Source organism: Tympanuchus pallidicinctus, unplaced genomic scaffold (genome assembly GCF_026119805.1).
Source record: "Tympanuchus pallidicinctus isolate F22 unplaced genomic scaffold, pur_lepc_1.0 scaffold24, whole genome shotgun sequence".
Classification (NCBI taxonomy): domain Eukaryota; kingdom Metazoa; phylum Chordata; class Aves; order Galliformes; family Phasianidae; genus Tympanuchus; species Tympanuchus pallidicinctus.
This window is the reverse complement of record NW_026294741.1, coordinates 6715236-6735749: the sequence shown is the minus strand read 5'-3', so window position 1 is coordinate 6735749 and position 20514 is coordinate 6715236. Positions and strand designations below refer to the sequence as shown.

General features: G+C 43.6%; 1 protein-coding gene across 2 annotated transcripts in view; it reads left to right on the top strand.

Annotated features, from left to right (window-relative positions):
- Positions 1-15096, top strand: part of ZZEF1 (zinc finger ZZ-type and EF-hand domain containing 1) — a 53289-nt gene extending 38193 nt beyond the window's left edge. For both annotated transcript variants that reach the window (XM_052688425.1, XM_052688426.1), the window contains exons 43-55: positions 274-470; positions 1051-1170; positions 1950-2138; positions 2468-2568; positions 3087-3222; positions 4280-4639; positions 6266-6409; positions 7191-7359; positions 9210-9308; positions 9941-10106; positions 11176-11326; positions 11827-11898; positions 12116-15096. In XM_052688425.1, the coding sequence (XP_052544385.1) occupies positions 274-470; positions 1051-1170; positions 1950-2138; positions 2468-2568; positions 3087-3222; positions 4280-4639; positions 6266-6409; positions 7191-7359; positions 9210-9308; positions 9941-10106; positions 11176-11326; positions 11827-11898; positions 12116-12190 (1979 nt within the window). In that variant the 3' untranslated portion in view covers positions 12191-15096. The remainder of the gene's footprint in view (positions 1-273; positions 471-1050; positions 1171-1949; positions 2139-2467; positions 2569-3086; positions 3223-4279; positions 4640-6265; positions 6410-7190; positions 7360-9209; positions 9309-9940; positions 10107-11175; positions 11327-11826; positions 11899-12115) is intronic.
- Positions 15097-20514: the final 5418 nt, after the last annotated feature.

Genomic DNA, 20514 nt, shown 5'->3' with positions numbered 1-20514 from the left:
GATCTTTCCTTTTAAGAACTTTTATATTTATTTTTATTCAGGAGAGGATTTAGGACACAGTCAACCATCTTATTAATTGAGTAACCTCAGAAATAGGCCTTTGATTAAGCGACTGTATCTGTTTTAGAGATTTGCTTATTGCTTTTAAATACATTTATAAAGGATGAGATGTCTTTAAACAACTGCAAACGGATCCTTAAGAAAAGGATAATATTTGCTGATACACAACATTTTAAGATGAATGTAGTAAACTGACTCTTTTCTGTCTTTTAGTGAAAGACTACCAGCTGATTCAGAAATGTGAACAAGAAGGCAGTGATTCCCAGGCCCAGCTGAGACAGTACCTCCAACACTTTGTTCTTATATGCACACACCTTTTGCAAACCACCATAGACAGCAGTTATGCTGAAGCAGTGGAAGCAACGTGGGTCTTATCACTTGCTCTAAAGGGGCTTTACAGAACACTCAAGGTATTTTTGCCTGACATGCAGAGTACAATAATAGATCAGATCTACATCATAGAATCATAGAGTTGTTTGGGTTGGAAGGGAACTCGGAGATCATCTAGTTCCTACCCCCTGCCAACCATTAAATTGGGCACTGGATCAGCCTGCCCAGGGCCCCCATCCAGCCTGCCCCTGAACACCTCCAGGACTGGGACATCCACAGCTCTCTGGGCAGAATTTGTATTCTGCCTTCCTCGAGGGAAACCTTTGTGTTGTCTAACCACATGGGGAGACAAACATGAGTTCTTTTTGCACTCAATTGTCTCTAATACCTAATGGATTGAAGCTCACTTGCCCCTTTCCTTGTTCCTGAAGTACATGAAGAAGGAGGTGTGAGCAAGATAGACAACCAATTAGTACTGTGCATCTACATTGTATTTTTTGTTTTCTTTCCTTTTATTTATTTTTTTTTTCCCAAGGATACAAATGAAAATATTTCCTACCGTAAGTAGGCTATGTGATAAGTCCCTGTAGGCACTGTGATACACTGTCCTGTTCCCTTATTTACTTACTTATTTATTTGCTTGTCTGTCTGTATGTTTAGATTCATGGTTTTCAGGAGGTCCAAGCTGCCTTTCTTCAGTCTGGTTTACTCAAGCTTCTTGTGAAGAAATGTAGCAAGGGAACTGGCTTCAGTAAGACCTGGCTTCTCAGAGACTTGGAGGTAAGACAGAAGTTGAGCTTCACACCATGGCATGAAATGTTAATGCTGTTGCACTTTCCTTTTACGAAGCAAATCTCAGGAATATTCCTAATTAGTCTTCATGGAAATGTCCAGTTCCCGTGTCCCCAGATCTGCCTTTCTGTGTTCTGTCTGTAGTTGAAGTAAATTTGCAGGATAATCATCACCTTACTCAGTTCTACATATCCACACTGTTCTTGAAAGTTGCATGCATTAATTCTAAAAAAATAGTACTCAAAAAAAAAAAAGTCACTTGTGTTATTGACTGGTGTGTAAAGTATTGTGGCAGTGCAATATGGGAACACCATGGGCATGTTCTTTCTGAAAGAAAGTTTAACTGCAGAAAGATGAAAGTGGTTCAGTAATTAGTTGTGTTTTATTATAGGCATGGGGACTGTGTAGGGGCAGCACTGACTTACTGGTGAGAGTCACCTCTGCTCAGTTTCTGTCTGAGAGTCCTGAAGGTTTTGCTGTACTGAAATGGTTAAATAACTGTTTTCTCAATTTTTTACAATTTTAGGTTGTATTTTAACAGCCTGGGAGGTGCAACTCGTTTGTGAAGTGGGAATTGGTTTGAGTTCTTGTTAGAGATATTGGGGTTTTGTTTTGCTTTTTGTTGTTGTTTCTTAGGTGCTGTTTCTTTTTAGAATAGCTTGTGTTAAACTCTCCCAAGTCTTATAATGTTCTTATAAAATGCTGGTTGTAGAATAGGCTAGTAATATCTACTGCTGTCACACCATATGGTACCTTTTTCTTTGTAGATTTTGTCAATAATGTTGTACTCTTCAAAGAAAGAGATCAGTTCCTTGGCTGAACGTGAGGATACTGAACTGGAAGAAAGGGAACAAGATCAAGATGTGGAGCAAACCATTGTTGGTCCTGCTGACGTAGAGCAGAACAAACTTGATCCTCTGGAGGGTTTGGATGAAGCCACCAAAATATGTTTCTTGGTACCTAAACTTATTTTTCACGTGCTGAGTGTTACTGCGGATTTGCTAGTTACATAAAATACTTGGTTGTTTATCTTGCTGATTTTCTTATACATTTGTAGACTGTAGGTCTACGATTTCAAGAAATAGAAAGGAAGGAAACAAAAGAAATAGAATTTCACATTAGAACCACTGTAATTTTTTTTTCATTTTTCCTAATCCGGATATTATTAAATTCATTAATTCTTTATCTATATGATAAACAGGAAAATAATAACTAGGTCACTCTTAAAGAAACTCATCTTTCTTTTTCCCCTAACATCTTGGGTTGTTTTTTCCTTCTTGCTCAGATGACACACGATGCACTCAATGCACCTCTCCATATTCTACGAGCCATGTATGAGTTGCAAATGAAAAGAACTGATTCTTTCTTTCTGGAAGTTCAAAAGAGGTATGTGAAGGACTGGATCCAATCCAAAAACAAAGCTAGTAGATGCAGGTGACAACTTAATATAGGAAAGATGCTGAATAGAAATTGTTCCAAGGATATGACTTGTTTCTCATGGGTGGGAAGTTAGAAATTGAACTCCTGATGAGTTTTAGTTGACACATCTTCAGAAATATGTTGCATGTTCTTTTAAATAAATAACTCCCATATGAAGAGCTACTATATCTGTAAATTATCCTAAATGAGGAAGAATGAACAGACCTTCCTGTGACTTCTAATAATAAAAGCATGTCTTGGAGCCATCGTGTTCCTACGGAGATAAACAATTTGCTGTAAGACCTTCTGCTTATTAGAACAGGGAAGCTACTTAACATACAACGTGCCAAAAATAGGTAGAGTTTAATTAATCTTTTTAAAGCAGAAAGTAGGAAGAGTTTTAATTTGTATTTGTGTTAATTTAACTTTCATTAATTTCCAGATATACTTATGCATTTGCTTTTGGGTTTGTTGTTTTTTTTGAGGTTTGATGGAGATGTAATTACAACAGATGAGAGGATCCGAACCCTGGCTCAGAAATGGCAACCCAGCAAGCGTTTGAGGTTGGAGGAGCAGAGCTCAAAAGCAGTAGATACAGATATGATCATCTTACCATGTTTGGTGTGTATCTCTCCACTGAAAGGAGTGGTTTTGAAATGATCAGCTTAGGCATTGAGTAACTTCATATTTTTTTATTTTTTAGTAAACTCAGAGATAGATGTCAATTTAATTATTTTAACTCTTGAAATAATCTGTTGCTCATGTTTTATGCCAAAAGGAATGAGCAGGTGCAACAAGAATCAAGCATTTCTTCCTTGTGGCTCCTTCCTTAAGGAAGTAATAGAATTTGACTCTCAGGTCAGGAGAAGAAATTGTGATTGCAGGCTGTAATACCTTCTCCTTATGCACGGGAGATTGTATCTAATTGCTGCAAGTTTATATGGTAGCTGTTACTGTTTTACCACGTTATTGCTATCTTACAGTAACTTCAGCAGAACAAGGAAGCAGCGTTGTGTTGCAATGTAGACACTGCACTTGAGGTTTTGCATTCAGTGGGGTGCTTGTACAGCTTTTCACTTTAATTTGGGCGCTGATTCCATGTGGTGTCACCAGCACAATAGTTATCAGCTGCGTCACAAACAGGATTGAGTGCTTCCTGAAGTAGTTTCAAGCAATTATAAGAAAAAATGTTGGATGTTAATAGCAGTTCACACAGGGTTCATCAAATCTCCAGCCCTGAAAGCACTCTGAGCCTGAGGAAGCTAATGTTCTAGCTTTAAATCTTACTTGGATGAAACGATCTATGAAGTCCCTCTCAATTTGCACCGTTCTGTGACTGCATGCTAGGATCACAAATAGCGTGGTACTGCTTTACCTCGTAGCTCAGCTTAAGCTATCGCTTTAGGTCAGAATTCAAACTGATGTTTCTGATCATATGCACCATCACAAATGTATTGTTTATGGTGAAGTCTGTTGGTATAAATAGGCTTCTTGAGGAGTTCTGTCCTTGTCCATACATGAGAAGTCATGCTTTGTGCTCCTTGATGCATCTAGATTTTAGTATGTGTAAGACAAACTAACATGTAAGTTCAGCTTGCTGCCTGATGGGCTGGTTAAATATCCAAACAAAAAGAAGTACATTTTTGAGAGCCTGTTTTCAAACTTCTTTCTCTTGCAGTCAAAGCCTGTACTCTGTGATAAAGCAATAGAAGAAACCAATCCAGTTGCCCAGAAACTGATAACTAACACAGAGAGTGATCTACAGCTTAGTTACGCCAAGCAGCGTCGCACCAAGAGTTCCATACTCCTGCACAAGGAGCTGGACTCCAGAAGCAAAAAGGCTGTGAGAGACTACCTGTATCGTGTGAATGAGGCAACTGCCGTTCTTTATGCCAGGCATGTGCTGGCATCACTGCTGGCTGAATGGCCAGATGATGTGGCAATAAACGAGGAAGTCCTGGATCTTAGTGGCCCAGCCCATATGACATACATACTGGACATGCTTATGCAGCTAGAAGAAAAGCAGTTATGGGAAAAAGTAAGTGGATTTCACTTCTGCAGGCGAACAAACCCTGAGTTCCATTCTCTAACAAAACTGTGTGCAGTTCCTTTTTTTAAACTATGCTGAAACTCCAAAATTAAAATCAGTTCCGAAAAAGTAGTTTGAATCTGTCGGTGTCTTAATGTACTGATTTTGTTAACAGCAAATGAGAAAGCTGGCTCCTTGGAGACGCTTCTGTCACTTCTATGGGGAAATAAATCTTGTAGAGAAATTGGTCGCATAGGCAGTTTGTTCTGAAAGCTGTTTTTTGTTGGATCTCAATGTGTATATTGTAATACCTGCAGCTCTGCTATTAATATGGTGGAAGTGATCTTGGAATTTTAATAGAATATTGTAATGAAAATGTCAGCCAAACACTTTGCAGCAGATGAAGCGAATCAAGTGCTAGAATTCTTCAGAGAAGGAATTAAAAATAAAACAGAAGGCATCACTGCTCTCATCTGGACTGCAGCACGCTGCCTGACTCCCTCATCTCATTGTATAAAACAATGTAGTTCAACTGAAAGAGATCTGCTGCAGGGTGGCAGGGGTTATTACAGCCATGAGGTAACTTGTATGCTAGGTGCCAGCTGGTTTTCTTGGTTCCTGGGGGAATAAGAGAGGAGGTGTAATAGAAATTCTGTTCCTCCTTCTTTGTAGTTCTGAAGCCATGAGCAGCATAGAAAAAGTAAACAGCAAGTCTTATTCACTGGCCCTCCCGGTAAGAAAACAAAGGAGTGTCAGATTAAGGTAGTCAGTGGCAGGTCCAAAACAAACCAAGAGAGCTGGGTCTTGACACAGTGTGTTGTTAGAGTTGGTGCCACAGGGTGTTTATATAGGATCAGAAAATGACAGGATGAACTGCTACAATGAAAATCTGTTAGGGCATATAAAATGCAAAGGTGAGGCCTCTGATTTAGACTATTCTGCAAGTTTGTAGAGGCAAAGAATGCATTCAAGGAACTGTGCTGTGTACTTCCTGTGTTTTTACATTCATTTTTTCTCCAAAAAATCTCTAAGTGGCTGATTTGGAGGTGAGCCTTTTGGCCTGAGCTAGCCTGACTAGCTTTATTGGAGGAGTTAGGAAACTGCAGGTAAAGCAGTGCAATGGGCTCCTATATTGACCAGTAGCAAGACTCAGGATGAAGAGCTTAGAGTGAGGTTGTTCTGCATTACCACTTAATATGTCCTTTAGATTCAATGGCATTTACTGGTATTTTTCATGACACAGCTCTTGCATCTAGCTCTTCCAAACACTGCAGCCACTTGATCGTTCTTTTTTTACTTATGGACTTGTATGTTTTGAAGGCTGAAATATGTGACGTGTTCTGTTCCAACTGAAAACCATAGATAGGGAAGTTATTTAGTACATTAGCAAAGTTTTTAACAACCTTCCCTGTTTCCAGCTTCATTTTTACTTAGAATTACTCTATGAACTACCCTTTGTTCCTAGCATTTGTGGAAAAGATGTGGCTAGGAGCTGTGAGACATCACTGGTGAATTTGTCTTTCTTGCTGGTTCCTTGAGTTTCTTTTTGACTAGAAATGTGTCCATCATCAGCATGCGAGTGCACCCATGTAGTTTTGATAGCAAATTGTGTTTATGTGATGTGTTGCTTCTCAGATTCTGCAGAAAGTACTGCTGGGATGCAATGAGAGCATGCTGGGAACAATGGCACTGACAGCTTGCCAGTTCATGGAGGAGCCTGGAATGGCCGTCCAGGTGCGCGAATCGAAGCATCCTTACAACAACAACACCAATTTTGAGGTAAGTTGTGCTTGTTTTGCAGCACGGTGGGATGATGTGACTTGAAGACAGAAATACCAAGGTGATTGGAGCAGAAATATCACAGTGTTCCTGTGTATAACCATATGGCTTCTGTGCTTGGAGCACTTGGGGAATAACCTGTTCTGGAATAATTTTGAAGGCTGACTGCAGCCTTGCCCTGTAGAGAAATGTATTCAATAAAGCACTTGGATGTGGAAAAATCCATAACTTAAATGGTTTTAATATGCATGTGTTTGAAGCAGCACATATACTTAAATAATTTCAGGGCCTTCATGAAGAAATGTTTCCACCTTTCATCCGAAGGTCTGTTTCAGTTGACCTATTACTTTCTTATGCCATTAGGTGAAAGCTAGGAGTGGAATTCTTTTTTTTTTTTTTTTTAAATTATTTTTTGCTCATGCAAATACAGTGATTAGTATCTCTGGGCAATCTTAGGATTTCTAACTTTTAACAGCTCTGACTTCTGACTTTTTAAAGGCATGGAAACCTTTGGAATCTGGCAGTAGGACTGGTATCAGCAACAAATACTACCTTCAAAAAAGCAAAGCATTGCCAGTAATTAATTTTACACTTCTTAACACCAATAGGCCACGCTTTGCAGTTGTTAAACTCACTGCTGGTGAAACTAACGAAGAATTTTTCCCCTCCCATGGAGGCACTGTAATAGTCCTCCTACCCCTTTTGTTTGTAAGGTGTGAGTTAAATAGCTTCTTGACAATCTAGTGTTACAAGATGCAAAGATCACATGTTTATTTCTCAGGATAAAGTTCAAATTCCCGGTGCTATCTACCTCTCAATCAAATTTGACTCTCAGTGTAATACTGAAGAAGGCTGTGATGAGTTGCTCATGTCCAGCAGCAGCGATTTCCAGCAGGACCGGCACAGCTTCAGTGGCTCTCCGCAGAAATGGAACGACTTTGAGCTTCCAGGTGAATATGAGCTGTCTTAAAGTGCAAGAGCTGAATTGCAGAGGTCTGATACTCCACAGGAAAACTACCGAAATATGACAGTTAAATGTGGATGTTACTGACGTGTAGGGAGAAACTCGTTTTCTTGTCCCAGTCTGTTTGCTCTGACAGGCTTCTCCTGCATTTGCTTTTTTACAAATGGGCTTATCTGTTGCTCTGCCACTTGACACATTCCATACTGTTTTACTTCTGACCTTTTCTTCCCCTCCTCACTCAGACCAGTCACTTAGCTACTGGAAACAAATTTTCATCTTGATTCCATTCCAGAGCAGTCCTTGTTCTGCACGATACATTGTTTCTGCCTTGTCTGACTTTCCACAGGAAGCACATTTTTTTAAGCAGATAGGCTTATCTCTGGTCTCTGTGCTCTACTAGTGCTCAGAGCAAACACAGAGAGCGTGCCAATGCCTTGTCTCCAGTTGTTGCCACTGAGCACAGCTGAAAAAATCCCTCGCTTTGCTGACAAGCTCAGCCCATATTCTGTAAGCACATATTTGATAACATGCTTAGAAAATGCCAGCAGTCTAAGGGCTGTGTGGAGAAAGCTGCATGGCTCCCATGCTGCTTATGTCAAACTGTTAACCCACTGAGCTCTGGAGCTTTTGACACGTGTACTGTCAGTAAATAGATGTAGGAACTTCCACAGTTTGAGTTACGAAGTTCTGGTTGGAAATCAATGTGCATAGAAGCATTTCGGATTTTTATGAACTTTTTTCCTTCCTCCTCTTCCTCCCAAATAACTGCAGAGGTTTGCCAGGAAACTGAACTTTGAGGCCCATTGTTTTGGAGCAGCCTTGGCTGTGAAACTTGAGTTTCACCCTGTGAACCTTCAGCTCCATCCAAGGCTCTCTGGATCGGGTCTCTTGATTCCCCTCAGCAGCCTCTAGCTGATCCCTGGCACCAGGAGGCTTCTTTGCATCTGGGGACAGGGCTTTCTGGAGGCTGTCATTGCTGCTTAGGAGTAAGAGTGAGCAGTGACTCCATTTAGTGTGGGAAATGGGAAAATAGATGGGTTTGGTTTTTTGTTTTGTTTGTTTAAGTTATTATTACTAATTTTTAAAGCTTTGTGTTTGGTTTTCTTTACCCTCACAAATATTTTCAACATTTTTCATCCAGTTGAAACATGGAAAATTCTTCACACAATCGTGTTTGGCCCAGAGTGATTTTTCATGTAATAGAAATCAAATGTAAGCTCTGGGCAGCTCTGGCATTGCAGAGCACAACAGATGAGGTGTTTGTTCAGCAGCACAGCTAACTACCAACGTTCATCTTTGTGAAGCCATAGGTGCTGCAGTGAGAAGAGCTTTCTGCATGTTCCACTGCTTGCTCACAAAATGATCCAACATTTTGGTAGCTCTTTGAGCATTGGGAGGTTAATCATTTGGTTCCCTAAAGCAGAAGTCTGCAGTTTTGTTTGCTGACATGAAGAGCAATGCAACTGCACTTCCACAACGTTCTGCCTTTTGATGAATGGACAGTGAACTTGGCTGCCCAGGTAGAGGTTATTTCATAAATCACAGTTGACCCATAGTTCAAGGAGGAAAAGTGGAGTTGAACTGCGTGTCCATAACTCCCTCTTGTTCTGTGGAATTGGCATCACTGTGAGAGATGTTATCCTGCAGGCATTTGTGTGCAGCATTCTGCTTCAGCTCTATGTACTTCATCATTACAAAACAGCAGCAGATCATCACTTCCCTTGAATGATGACATCAGGGATGAATTTATTGTCATGAAAAACTGAATAGAAGTCTGTTAGTGGTAGCAGACGTAGACACCAGTAACATGGATGCCCTCCCTTTCCTTGCACACAGGAGATACTCTGTATTACCGATTTACTTCTGACATGAGCAACACAGAGTGGGGCTACAAGTTTACAGTGACAGCAGGTCATCTGGGGAGGTTTCAGACAGGTAAGCATTGTTCAGAATGCATCTGGAAGGACACCTTTGAGTTGTTTTGTCAAACTTGCTGTTATCTGGCTTTGGTTTTTTGGTTATTTTTTGACTTGGAATCTGCATTCTTCAGTGGTTTGGAAATACATCATTTTTCTCATTCAGATTGAAACTTGACTGATGTCTCTTATTTGCTGTGGCTTCATGCTGCAAATACCCAATCTTTAAAGAGATTTAGAGAAAGCAATAATATTACTTGCATTCAAAATCTCGTTGTATGACAGTAATTACACACAGGATTTAGGGAACACTCCCAGGTGCCATAATTGGAAATAGATATCATTTTAATTGCCTTTTTAACAAGTAGTTGTCCATTAGAAGAGACTGTTTCTTGGTCTAATTTGTAGATACAACATGGAAGTTAGTTTATTTTAGCATTTTAATGTTTTTAATGGAAATGAAGCTGACTTGTAATCAGCAAAGCCTACTGCGTATCACACGATGCTGAGGGCCTGGTTTTGGTTATCCTTCCTTGGGCAAAACTTGGGTTTGTTCTGTGTTTTTATTCTTGCTTGCTGGAACAGCGCTTTGTATATGGAGAGAGCTACGGGTATCCCTACAAAGTAAAAACTGTTCATTCTTTTTATCAGGGTTTGAAATCCTAAAGCAGATGCTATCTGAGGAAAGGGTAATTCCTCACCTCCCGCTGGCCAGGATCTGGGAATGGCAGGTGGGGGTGGCGTGCCGTCAGACCGGCCACCAGCGCCTGAAGGCCATCCACTTGCTCTTGAAGATCGTGCAGTGTGGTGCCCAAAGGTGAGCATGTGATTCTGCACTTCACACCGTGTTTGATTTGTACCATTGCACAGCCTGACAGCGAGTTTCAGGAGGATAGGTGTGCCTGGTGTGGGTATTCCTGCTGGAAATGGGGAAGGAGGGGCGTTGAGACTTTGTAGTCTTGAAAATGTGTGTGGCTGCATTAACTCAACAGCTCAGTATCGGTGCTGATGCTTATCTCAGTTGTGCCCTTTTGGTTTAGAGCAAACCAATGAAAAGACAGCATTCTGCTTGCACACGTGGATTAAAGAACACAGGTCAAAAATTGTATTGTATCAATTGCATAGAATTACTCTTTTTAAATTTTTTACACACCAACCTGCATTGAAGTCTGAAAAACTGATTTTGGTACCAATACGTAATATCACCAATGTAAGGTAATTTCAAGCTGCTTTAGTTTTTTGGTGTTATTTGTATTGTTTTTCCATCAGAGAACATCTGCTTTGTCCTGTGGACACCCGATTTAATCACTAAAAGAATAAGTCTGTGTTGTGCTCACAACATTTTTCTTGTGTTAATCTGATGCTAGATTCCCTTTCCCACTACTGAATGATATTTATCATCCTGCCTGCGGAATAAATGATGTTTGAATTGACTTGCTTTATCTCAGGAGTAGGAAGGAGGCAAGATTGGAGCTATTTGTAATGAACACTGCCTGCCCAAAACAGGGGTGTCAGCTGCCCTGTGATGGAGCTTGGTGTAGTGCAATTTCAAGCAGCGGAGCTGGAGCATTAAGCAAAAGGATGTATGTGGTTATTTTAAAGCTTTCATTTGAGGAGGCTGCTGAGTTTTAGAAAAGTCATTTAGATACGTTCATGGATATGAGATTTTCTTCACTTCACTGATTCAGAATGAAGCTTGCTGCACTGAAACACCTGACTGAATTTAGATCTTTTAAATGCTTCTACTTCTTCCTTCCTTTATATATCTAATGTTCAAAACGTATGGTTTTGTTCTTCTAAACTGAGGTGGTGTGGGCGTGTTGTTTTTCCTCAGAAGGCATCAGATCATGGTTACTCACTGCTTCATTTCAATGACCTTTTTCCAGGGACTGTGACCTCACGTTGCTGAAGCCACTTTGGCAGCTTTTCACCCATATGGAAAACAACATATGTCATGATGTGACCAAGCCTGGTATTCTCCTTCCTCTTCATCGTGCACTTGCAGAACTCTTTTTTGTTACAGAAAACAGAGTTACTGTAAGCAGTTCCTTTATTTATATCCCTCCTCTCCCCAGAGCTGCAGTTCAGTGTCAAACTAAATGTGGTTTTCCTTTATCTTGGCAAAGTACTTGAGAGCTTTTGTATACTTGAGAAATAAGGGCAGCTTTTTCTTGTGGAGTCTGGGAGCAAATTCTAATAGAGGGGAATAATATAGTTGCATTATTCATCGTGAGTCTTTGGTAACAGTCATGACTTTTCCTTGGGCAATTAAGGCACGATCTGCTCTTCATTATGAGAGGAATGCAGATCTAATGATTAATTTGAAGGGATGTGAATGTGATTCTCTTTGGATTGATTTTGCTTGTACTGTCCATAATGAACCGGTTTCTGCGATCACAAACTGTTCTGGTCCAGGAGTCTTGTGTGTAGTTCAGATGCCTTTGATCAGGACTGTTACAATGATCAGCATTTTAATGTTAATTAGGATGATGTCTTTGGTAGAAGTGTTGGTGCTGATTAAATGCTTTGTGTTGTAGGAGCTTGGATCTCTACAGGAGTATTTGCTTGCCTTAAATTCTGAAGATCATCTTCATCGCTGCACAGCACAGGTAATAAAAAGGCTGCACAGCTCCAGAGACACCTTTTTGCAATGTTGTCTGGCAGACAGAAGTAGCAAATGGTTTCTGATTGCACAAAAGCAGATAGAAGCAGGGTGGTGTTTTAATGATTTCTGTGGAAATTCATGCCAGGATTTCTTTACATTTTTGATCAGGGTAGAATATTTGATGTGACTCTGGTGTGTTTTTTTTTTCTTCTCCCTTCCAGGCCCTGAGAAACATTGCTGCTATCAGCCTTGCCATTAACTATCCAAACAAATCAACAAGTTTCTGGAATGTTTAATACTGGCTCAGGCCGGAGTGCATGGGATAGAGTAGTTTGTCCATAGGAACCTCGGAACAAACATCTTAACTCCGTTCAGGAAAAGTTCCTTCAGCTTCAGTGTATGAGCACTCTGCAGCCTTCCTTCCTTCCACCTTGATGTAGAATTTGTAAAAGTAAAAGCGCACTTTGATGAAAAAGCACATCTTGAAGTAACTCACGCGTCGCCTACAGTTATGTATGCACATATTGTAGCATGTTAGAGTAAACAAAACAACTTTTGGTTTTATTCAGAGGAAGTAAACGAAAGAAGGTAACTGAAGTATGGGAATGGAAGGCCCCCCCGCATTGGTATCATCTGCTCCCAAGGAAAATTGATTGGTGGAACCTGAAAACCTTGAAAATGTTGCTCAATTGAAGGATGCCATCAGCAGCATCTATTTACCAGTGGAGTGAAATAGGCAAACCAGAATCTGGTGGGCTGATGTGGAAATGGTCCACACTTGAATCATGCCGTGCTTGCTTCTGCTTTGAAGGCTACTACATGGGGAAAAAACTTTTGATTAATGGTAATCTACAGGTTGCAGAACAAATTCTGGGTGATTGCATAGCAGTTAAAGGATTCCAGAGCATCCTTGTGCAAGAGATCGATGTTTCTCCTGTTCTTTGACTCGATCAACTGGATCATCTGTTCTTACCTTAATTTATCTCTCATGGTTTATTCCAAATAGTACAGATTGCAAAGGCTGGCCTCCTTCACTGAGCAGTGCTGAAATGAGGAACTGAGAAACTTGCATATTTCTCAAAGGTCGTATCATTACAAGAAGTTATTCAGGAGAGATTTCTGTTTTACAAGTACTGGTGGCGTACAAAGGGCCTCCTCAGCAGTGTTGGGAACTCGAGCTCCCAGCTCTCCGGGTGGGAGTTAATGATCAATCTCATCTTACCTTACACAGCAATAACTGTATTAACGGACATGGAATGAATTGCAGACCTTCTACACTGAAATAAATTGGCTTTTTTCCTGCTCAGCTACGCTGGTTTTTCCCTTCCCAAAGAGTACAAAGAACGTGGAAGGATCTGGGGATGTATTTTGTATTTTGTCTTGTCAAGAATGAATTCAGAGAAACTCCTCACGATCATTATTCTGTTCCCTTCCTCACTTCAACATTAAACTCCTAAAGAGGCAACCAAATTCTTCAGTAGTGGAGTAACTGTCTGTAAGTTGGGTGATGGCAAGGCTCTGTCAGAAGGGAACATGCTTGGTGTCTCAGTGTGCACTGAGCACACGAGCAATGCTTTTGTGAACAGCCTCTGAATGGATGGGTTTACCAGCTGGGGCTGGACGTACTTTAAGGGTGGTCCCATCTCCCTCTGGGAGGGAAATGCTCAGTGTGCTCCCCCCTTTCCTTGGATGACCTCTAGTGTTGTGCTTAAAGATGTATTGGCTTCTTTCTGTTCAGCCAGGGGACTGGAAGTGAATGCTGCTGTAGGAGATGAAGGTGAATCAGGCTGTCAGTATTCTGCCTGAAAGACTCAAAGCTGAAGACCAAGCAGTGCGGTGCTGAAGCCATTTCCTTCAAGAATGGAGAGGCCCTGTTAGCCTGTGTGAATGCCAGAAGTCAGGACAAACATACCACTTTTCTAAGGTGGAAAGGATGCAGAGAAACACTGCTGTGAGACCCCTCCTCGAACGTACTGTAACTGAAAGCTAAAGCTCTTCCTTCCAGAAGGAGCTCACGATGGGAAGAGAATTACCAAAGTTGTGGCGTATCTTGAGCGCGTGGATCGTTTTGTTCCCACATCCAAGCAATGCACTGGAGTTTGCAGTCTCACTGCAAGGGTGAGAAACCGGCTGCTTCACACGTTCTAAAAGCGTGAGCAGATTCTGAGTTGCTGCACCACGAGATGCTCGGTGTGCTTCAGGGACAGGTGAGCTTTGTGAAATTGCTCTTCTCGAGCAGTAGGACTTCCTATTCACTGCCTCAGTGTGAATCCGTGGCCAAGCAGCCAGGGATCTGCAACGGGCTGATTTGCTAGGGCATGTAGCATGCTGCTGAGATCTTCCTATGTTTTAGTCCGAGAAGGCTTTTTCTTTTTTCACATCAGGGATGAAGACTGTAAATAAACCATTCGTAGAACCTGCGATGGCTCTGTCATAGTCGCGTTATTTCTGTTGGACTGCCTTTTTGCTTTCTGTCTGGAGACATGAGGCTGCGAGGAAGACCAGGAGTGGCCAGTGACCCTCACTCGGCGCCGCTTCCTTACTCTACCAGCAGTAACTGGCCTTGAGAGTCACCTCCTTGCCCCGAGGGACTGCCTGGAAACATTGTCCACTAACTATTATTTCTACCCACTAGATGGAACTGAAGGACTGTGACCTGAGTTGACACTGAATCTGTTGCTGCCTTACAACTTAATCATTCATTACAGATTTTTACGAGACAAAAACACTTGATATTTCTTTTTTCCTGATAGTTTTAAAGAGGATGAGATTACCGACAATGAATATTCGTGATCAGTCGTATTTTGAAAATCCCCCAGCAGTTCCGAATGGATGGAGATGGTGATACTGCTGAATAGTAGAAAACTGGCTGGAAAAGAGGAATGCTGAAAAAAAATGTGCCTAATATTGAAAAATAATAATAAAAGTAGTTGTCCTGCCTGAATCACCTCTGATACGCTTAAGAGAAACCACGTTGTTCGTAACGATACCTTTGACTTGCTTTCATTAAACACTTAAAAAAGAGAGTTTTATAATTTCTTTTAGTACGGGTTTACTACTTTGCGATTTTTATCAGTTGTTTGAAATATATCAAACCTCTCAATTTATTCCAGTTCAGTTCAACATGTACAAAGAAAGCTACAGATGTGGGTAAAATATGCAAATGCAGAGAAATATATTGTAAAAATTCTATAAAAACAAAGCCGTGTAACGCAGTGTCTGTTCTTTGTTTGCTTTTCTTTTCCTCGCTGAGTGTTAATTGCCTCAGTGTGCACTGAGACACCCAAGGTTTCCCCCATGAATCTTCACTCTCTGTGCCTGTAAGTAAACCTGCTTGTCCTCGTGCATCTGCTCTTGCACCAAACTATGCAGGACACGTAGGACTGGAGTCTTCTTTTAAATTCCAGCCTTGCTGTTTACATTCCAGCAGCCTTATCCTAAAAACAAAGTTTTACCCTGGCTGCCCCTTGGTTTCGGTGCCTGAGATGTTTACTGAAATCAAATCTGGGGCTCCGGGTGCTGCCCCACGTGGGGCTGAGATGTGCCCTGTACCGACAGGGCTGTCAGCAAAGGTGCCCACCTGCCCCCATTGCTCAGAGCTCATGTACTGAGCTCTTTCTACCTAGGAAAGCACAAGTAACAGAAAGCTGCTCCTCAGCTCAGTCCTGCTTCCCTGTCTGACCTTCTGTAAATCTTAATGGTTTTTTAATGTTTGCAGTGCAAATACACAATACACAAGTTTGCATTGCATGAAGGTGGGGGGGAGGGGGGAATCAGTTCTAGAAAAGCTAAAGAAATAGGAAATCAAAGTGACTGCCAATATTTGTCTTCTCCAAGAAGAAGTGTGATGGCAGCATTGCTGGCAGGAGGAGAGACCTCCCGTGTGCCTATGGCCAACTCCTGGGGCTGCAGTGCTTATCTCTGATTGAACTACAGGAGGAATTAAGGTGTGACTTAACACACGTTCAGAAGCAGGCTTGGGATGGGTTTTATTGCCCTGCAACCCAAGCACAGCAGCTGACAGGAACTTCTCAAAGCAGCGTGGCTTTCTCTTGTGCCCATTTGCAAAAGCACCAAAATAGAGCTGAGTTCCTGAGTCAGGAGCAGCACTGAGTCAGGAGCCCTTCAGCTCGGGATGATCTGCAGCTCTTCCTCACATCACCCACCCACGGCCATTCATTAATCAGAAATGTCAGTGGTTCTGCTCAGACCTTGGCATCGCATTGCTCTGATTGGGCTTTGTTCCTTCCCAGCAATTCTCCGTACTTACACAAATGTTTCCATTCCTTCGTTGTATGAGAGTTAATAATTAAAAGAGGAAAAGAGCTCTTGGCGTTTCATTGGCCAGTTTGGGATTTTATAGCACACCCTTCTCGCCTTGCTTTGAAAAACCCCTGTTTTGTGCTCACAACACCCCACGCCGTGCCAAGCATGGGGCCTGGGGACACCTCTACTTCTTGATGGCATTTTGCAGGGTGTGCTCTGGGCTCCTCCGTTCCAAGAGTGACACGAATCTCCACCCGGGGAGCGGAGCGCAGCTGTGAGTTCATTCACACCACGAAGTCAAAGGGTGATTCCACTCCTATGTGAATTTTGCACTGATAATGCTTAAGGCTGCTGATGGTTTATAGCTTTCCTTGAATTAAATTTGCATGGAGGCAAGAAGGGCTGTGCATGGAGGAGCGTGTCCAGAAGGGCTCAGCATGGTGACACAACCACCGCCACTCCCCAGCAGTGCCACCACCACTGACGGTCCCCATAGGGCGCAGGATCCCTAAGAGCTATTGCTGGCTGCTGCTGCAAGAGGATTTCTTCTGCAAAGAAACGAAACAGTTGCTTTCCAGCTTGTTCCTGCAAACACCCCGAGCCCTCGCCAGGCAGCCGTGCTGGGAACAGCCTGTTCTATGGGACCGGGAAGCGCCTGTTCCCAGTCAGGCGATGAGCAGCACAGCCCGGCTGCCACCCCCACAGCTTCCAGCTCTCGATGGCAGCAGGAGGGGGATCGGCTTTTCCATGGCCTGACAGCGATAGGACGAGGGGGGATGGCTGTAAGCTAAAAGAGTGGAGATGCAGATTGGATGTTAGGAGGAAACGCTTTACTCAGAGGGCTGTGAGGCCGTGCAGAACGGAGCTGTGCGAGCCCCATCCCTGCAGGTGCCCCAGGACAGGTGTGCACCCAGCGCTGCTTTTTTGGCTCCCCAACCCGCTCGTAAACCACCCTCGCTGCACACGGAAGGGCTTTGCGCAGCCTTTTGTCAACAGGGCCGTCCCATTGCTATAGCTACGGCCCCTCTGCTGCTGGACACACCTGTTTGTTTTTCCAGCTCCCTTCTATTGCCCTCAGATTTCTCTGCCACCTAAACAAAAATAAGGAGAGGAGCGTTGCCCCGGCCCTGTGCGGGGCTCTCTTTGCCCACTCCTACATCAGGAAGCTGCCTGTTCCCCCAGGACCTGTTCTGTGCAGGCACATTTTGTGAGCTGCTCTCCACACAGCTCTGGATTTCTATTTTGTACCCTTAAAATCGCTGTGTTCACGGTGGCACGGGGATAGCGTGGCTGTTGTGATGTTCCCAGGTGACACAGTATCCTTGGAACCGGGATGGGGATGGAGCAAGAATTGCACAGATGCGCATTGGGTTTTCCTCATGGAATATTTTCCTTCTCCTGCAGAAAACCCCCCACAATGTGGATATAACGCCCACCCGGGCAGCAGGATCCATTCTGGATTCTGGGTTTGGCACTGCTGCCTGGCACTGCTCATCAAACACCCTGATCCCGTGCTGACCCATCACTGGGAGCCTTCTCAGGTGGTTGCATCCCTCCTTAGGAGCATCCCAAAACCCCACAAACCATATGACTTCAAGCACTGCACCTCTACGTGGCCAGTGAAAACATCCCCTCCATGCGCAGACCTCACTCCCGTGTGTTCTATGGAGCAAATGAATCCAAACGAAGGCACTGTGGTCCCAGAGGTGGGAATGGGGTGGAAGGATTTGGCCCTACGTCTGCCAAAAGGTGGGAGCTGGGAGGGAAATAATTACACCAAATCTCTTCCTCCTTCATCCCAAATATTACTGCTATTTGTTGTCCCGCTGCTTTGCTGCTTCTAAATATTTAATGGGCTTGAAATTGAGTTGTTTTTTTTTTTTTTTTTATTAAGGTGATGTATTATGTGCATGGTGTGTGTGTGTTGCCATCTGCAGAAATAAAGACTTTTCATCATAGAATCCTTGAATGGTTGGGGTTGGAACCCCCCAGAGGCCATCTGCTCCCATTGCCTGCAGTGCACAGGGGCACCCACAACTCCATCAGCACTCAGAGCCCTCCAGCCTGACCCTGGGGCTCTCCTTGCGCCGTGCTACTGAGCTCTCACACCTCGTCCACCCCAAACATCGGGGCTGAACATTGCCTGAGATCCCAGCTGCTGGGATCGAAACACACTGCGTCCCCAGGGGACGCACTGCAGGGACGAGCTCAGGAGCTGCACACGTGGAGCACAGGCACACATCTGGGCAGCGGCTGCAGGGGATGGAGGTGAAAAAAAACCCTCCAGTCTTTTTGCAAGAAATTGCTCTGACTCCTTTCAGTGCTTCCATGAGGCTGAAGGGAGAGCAGTGACGGAGCCGCAGCTGCCGATTCACCCTGCAGCCCAATTTATCTTGTAAAAAAAAAAAAAAGAAAAAGAAAAAAAAAACATCCAGTTTTGATAGTTCAGATTTCCAGCAATGGAAAATTCACGGCAGCCCCGGGGCTGGGGAGCCAAGAGCAAATTGGCGGAACTTGTTGAAAAAGCGTCCCTCGAGCTCTTTTCCACTGGAAAATCCAAAAGCTTTCTAAAACTGTTGATTTCTCATAAAATCTGAAGCAAAACACTCTTGGGGGGGATAACAGGGGCGAGAAAAGGTCTTGACAATGTTGGAGCAGCCCGTGTCGCTCTGTCAGGACAAATATTTACATTTTTTCCTTGTAAAGTTACCCTTGTTTTGAAAGCGTTTGTTTTATTTGCAGCTCCGTTACCACACTTTGAAAAACCACAAAGAAAACAAAGTGATTTTGCAGAAATACGATGTTCTGGCGTACGCAGAGCGCCTTCATTTTTTTATTTCTTCCTCAATTTCTGTGAATTTTCCCTGGGAAAGCTGACATTTCGGAGCCTTTTCCGAATGAGAAACCCCAGCACTGCCTCCAATCCCCCTTTGCTGAGCTGCGTCTCGCAGGAGCAACAACTCTCAAAGGGTTAACGAAGGCTTGTGTAGGATTGGAGCCATCTGCATCGCTTCCTCCCCGCGTGCTCAAAGCCTCCTGGAGCAGATGCTGCTCAGGGCTGAGTGTCATTGCTGTCATTAATGAAATACAACCCATCTATAGCACTACAGGTAGGGGCTGCACCGTGTGCGAGTGTTGTTTCTATAGGAAAACTTTTCTTGCTTGGGAGCGGGTGTGCGCGGCCCCATGCAGGTGATGTGCTGTCCTGCCCCATGTGGGGACTGCAGTGATTTCCTCGTTTTGGGAGAAGATTTGGGTAGTTTGAGAATTTTGGTGATTTGTGCAATTTAAGGCTCAGAAAAGGCTGATAATTAGCTGGGTGAATAACAGAAAAATGGAGTCCTGTGGCAGAATCCAAGTGCCAGCTTGAAGTCTAGGTTTGGGATGCAGATTGCCATTTTGGCAGTCCCAGAGTGGGATGCAGCAAGGGAGGCACAGATCCCCCAACATCAAATTTGGGATGCCACTTACCTAAGGCTCCCAACACAATCCATCCTAAAACCCAACACCTTCCCCTCCTCAGTCCTTTCCTGCTGTGATGACAGTGTGCTGTGATGCACTGGAGTTCTGTTGGATTGGGTTGTGTTGGGTTAAGTTGGGTTGGGTTGGGTTATGTTGAGCTGTGTTGCGTTTTTTTGAGTTGGGTTGGGTTATGTTGGGTTGAGTTGTGATGAGTTCTGCTGGGTTCTGTTGTGTTATGTTGGGTTGGGTCATGGTGAGTTGTGTTGGGTTGTGTTGGATTGGACTCAGCATGGCTGGGCTGAGCTCTCTGCTCACCCTTTGGGTTCAGCCCTTTGTGCTGGCAGGGATGTTCCTTTGACATCACCTCTCCTGAGTGCTTCCTTCCTCCCATCCGCTCTGACAGCGCTGCTCCGCCGCCTCCTGCCCAGCAGCTGTTCTGTAGCACAGCGATCTGACTGCTTGGTGACGATCCATCCAGATGGAGCGGGGCTGATGGCCTCCTTCTGCCATCTTTTTTCCGTATACAAATACTGTGCTGAAGCAGAGCAGCCGAATCCTGTCCCCACATACAGCCCTGCTGCTCCCAACCTTGTCATACTCCCAGTTAAGCACTTTGCAAGCCTGCTGACCCATGCAGATGTTAATTGCTGTTGCTGGGGATGCTGTTTGTGTGGGGAAGAGCAGGATATGACCCTGAGCTCTAACAACCCTATTGAGGTGCAACCCTGCTGCACAGTTCTGCTCTCAAACGGGTGGCTTTTTGAACTCATTTTGCCCCCAGATTTGCGTCTCTCCATCAGCACAGTGACCTCCACCAGGGACAAGAAATGGCTCTGCCCAGCAACTCTCATGAAGGGTTCTGCATCACCCCATGCTCCAGCTATCCCTATTG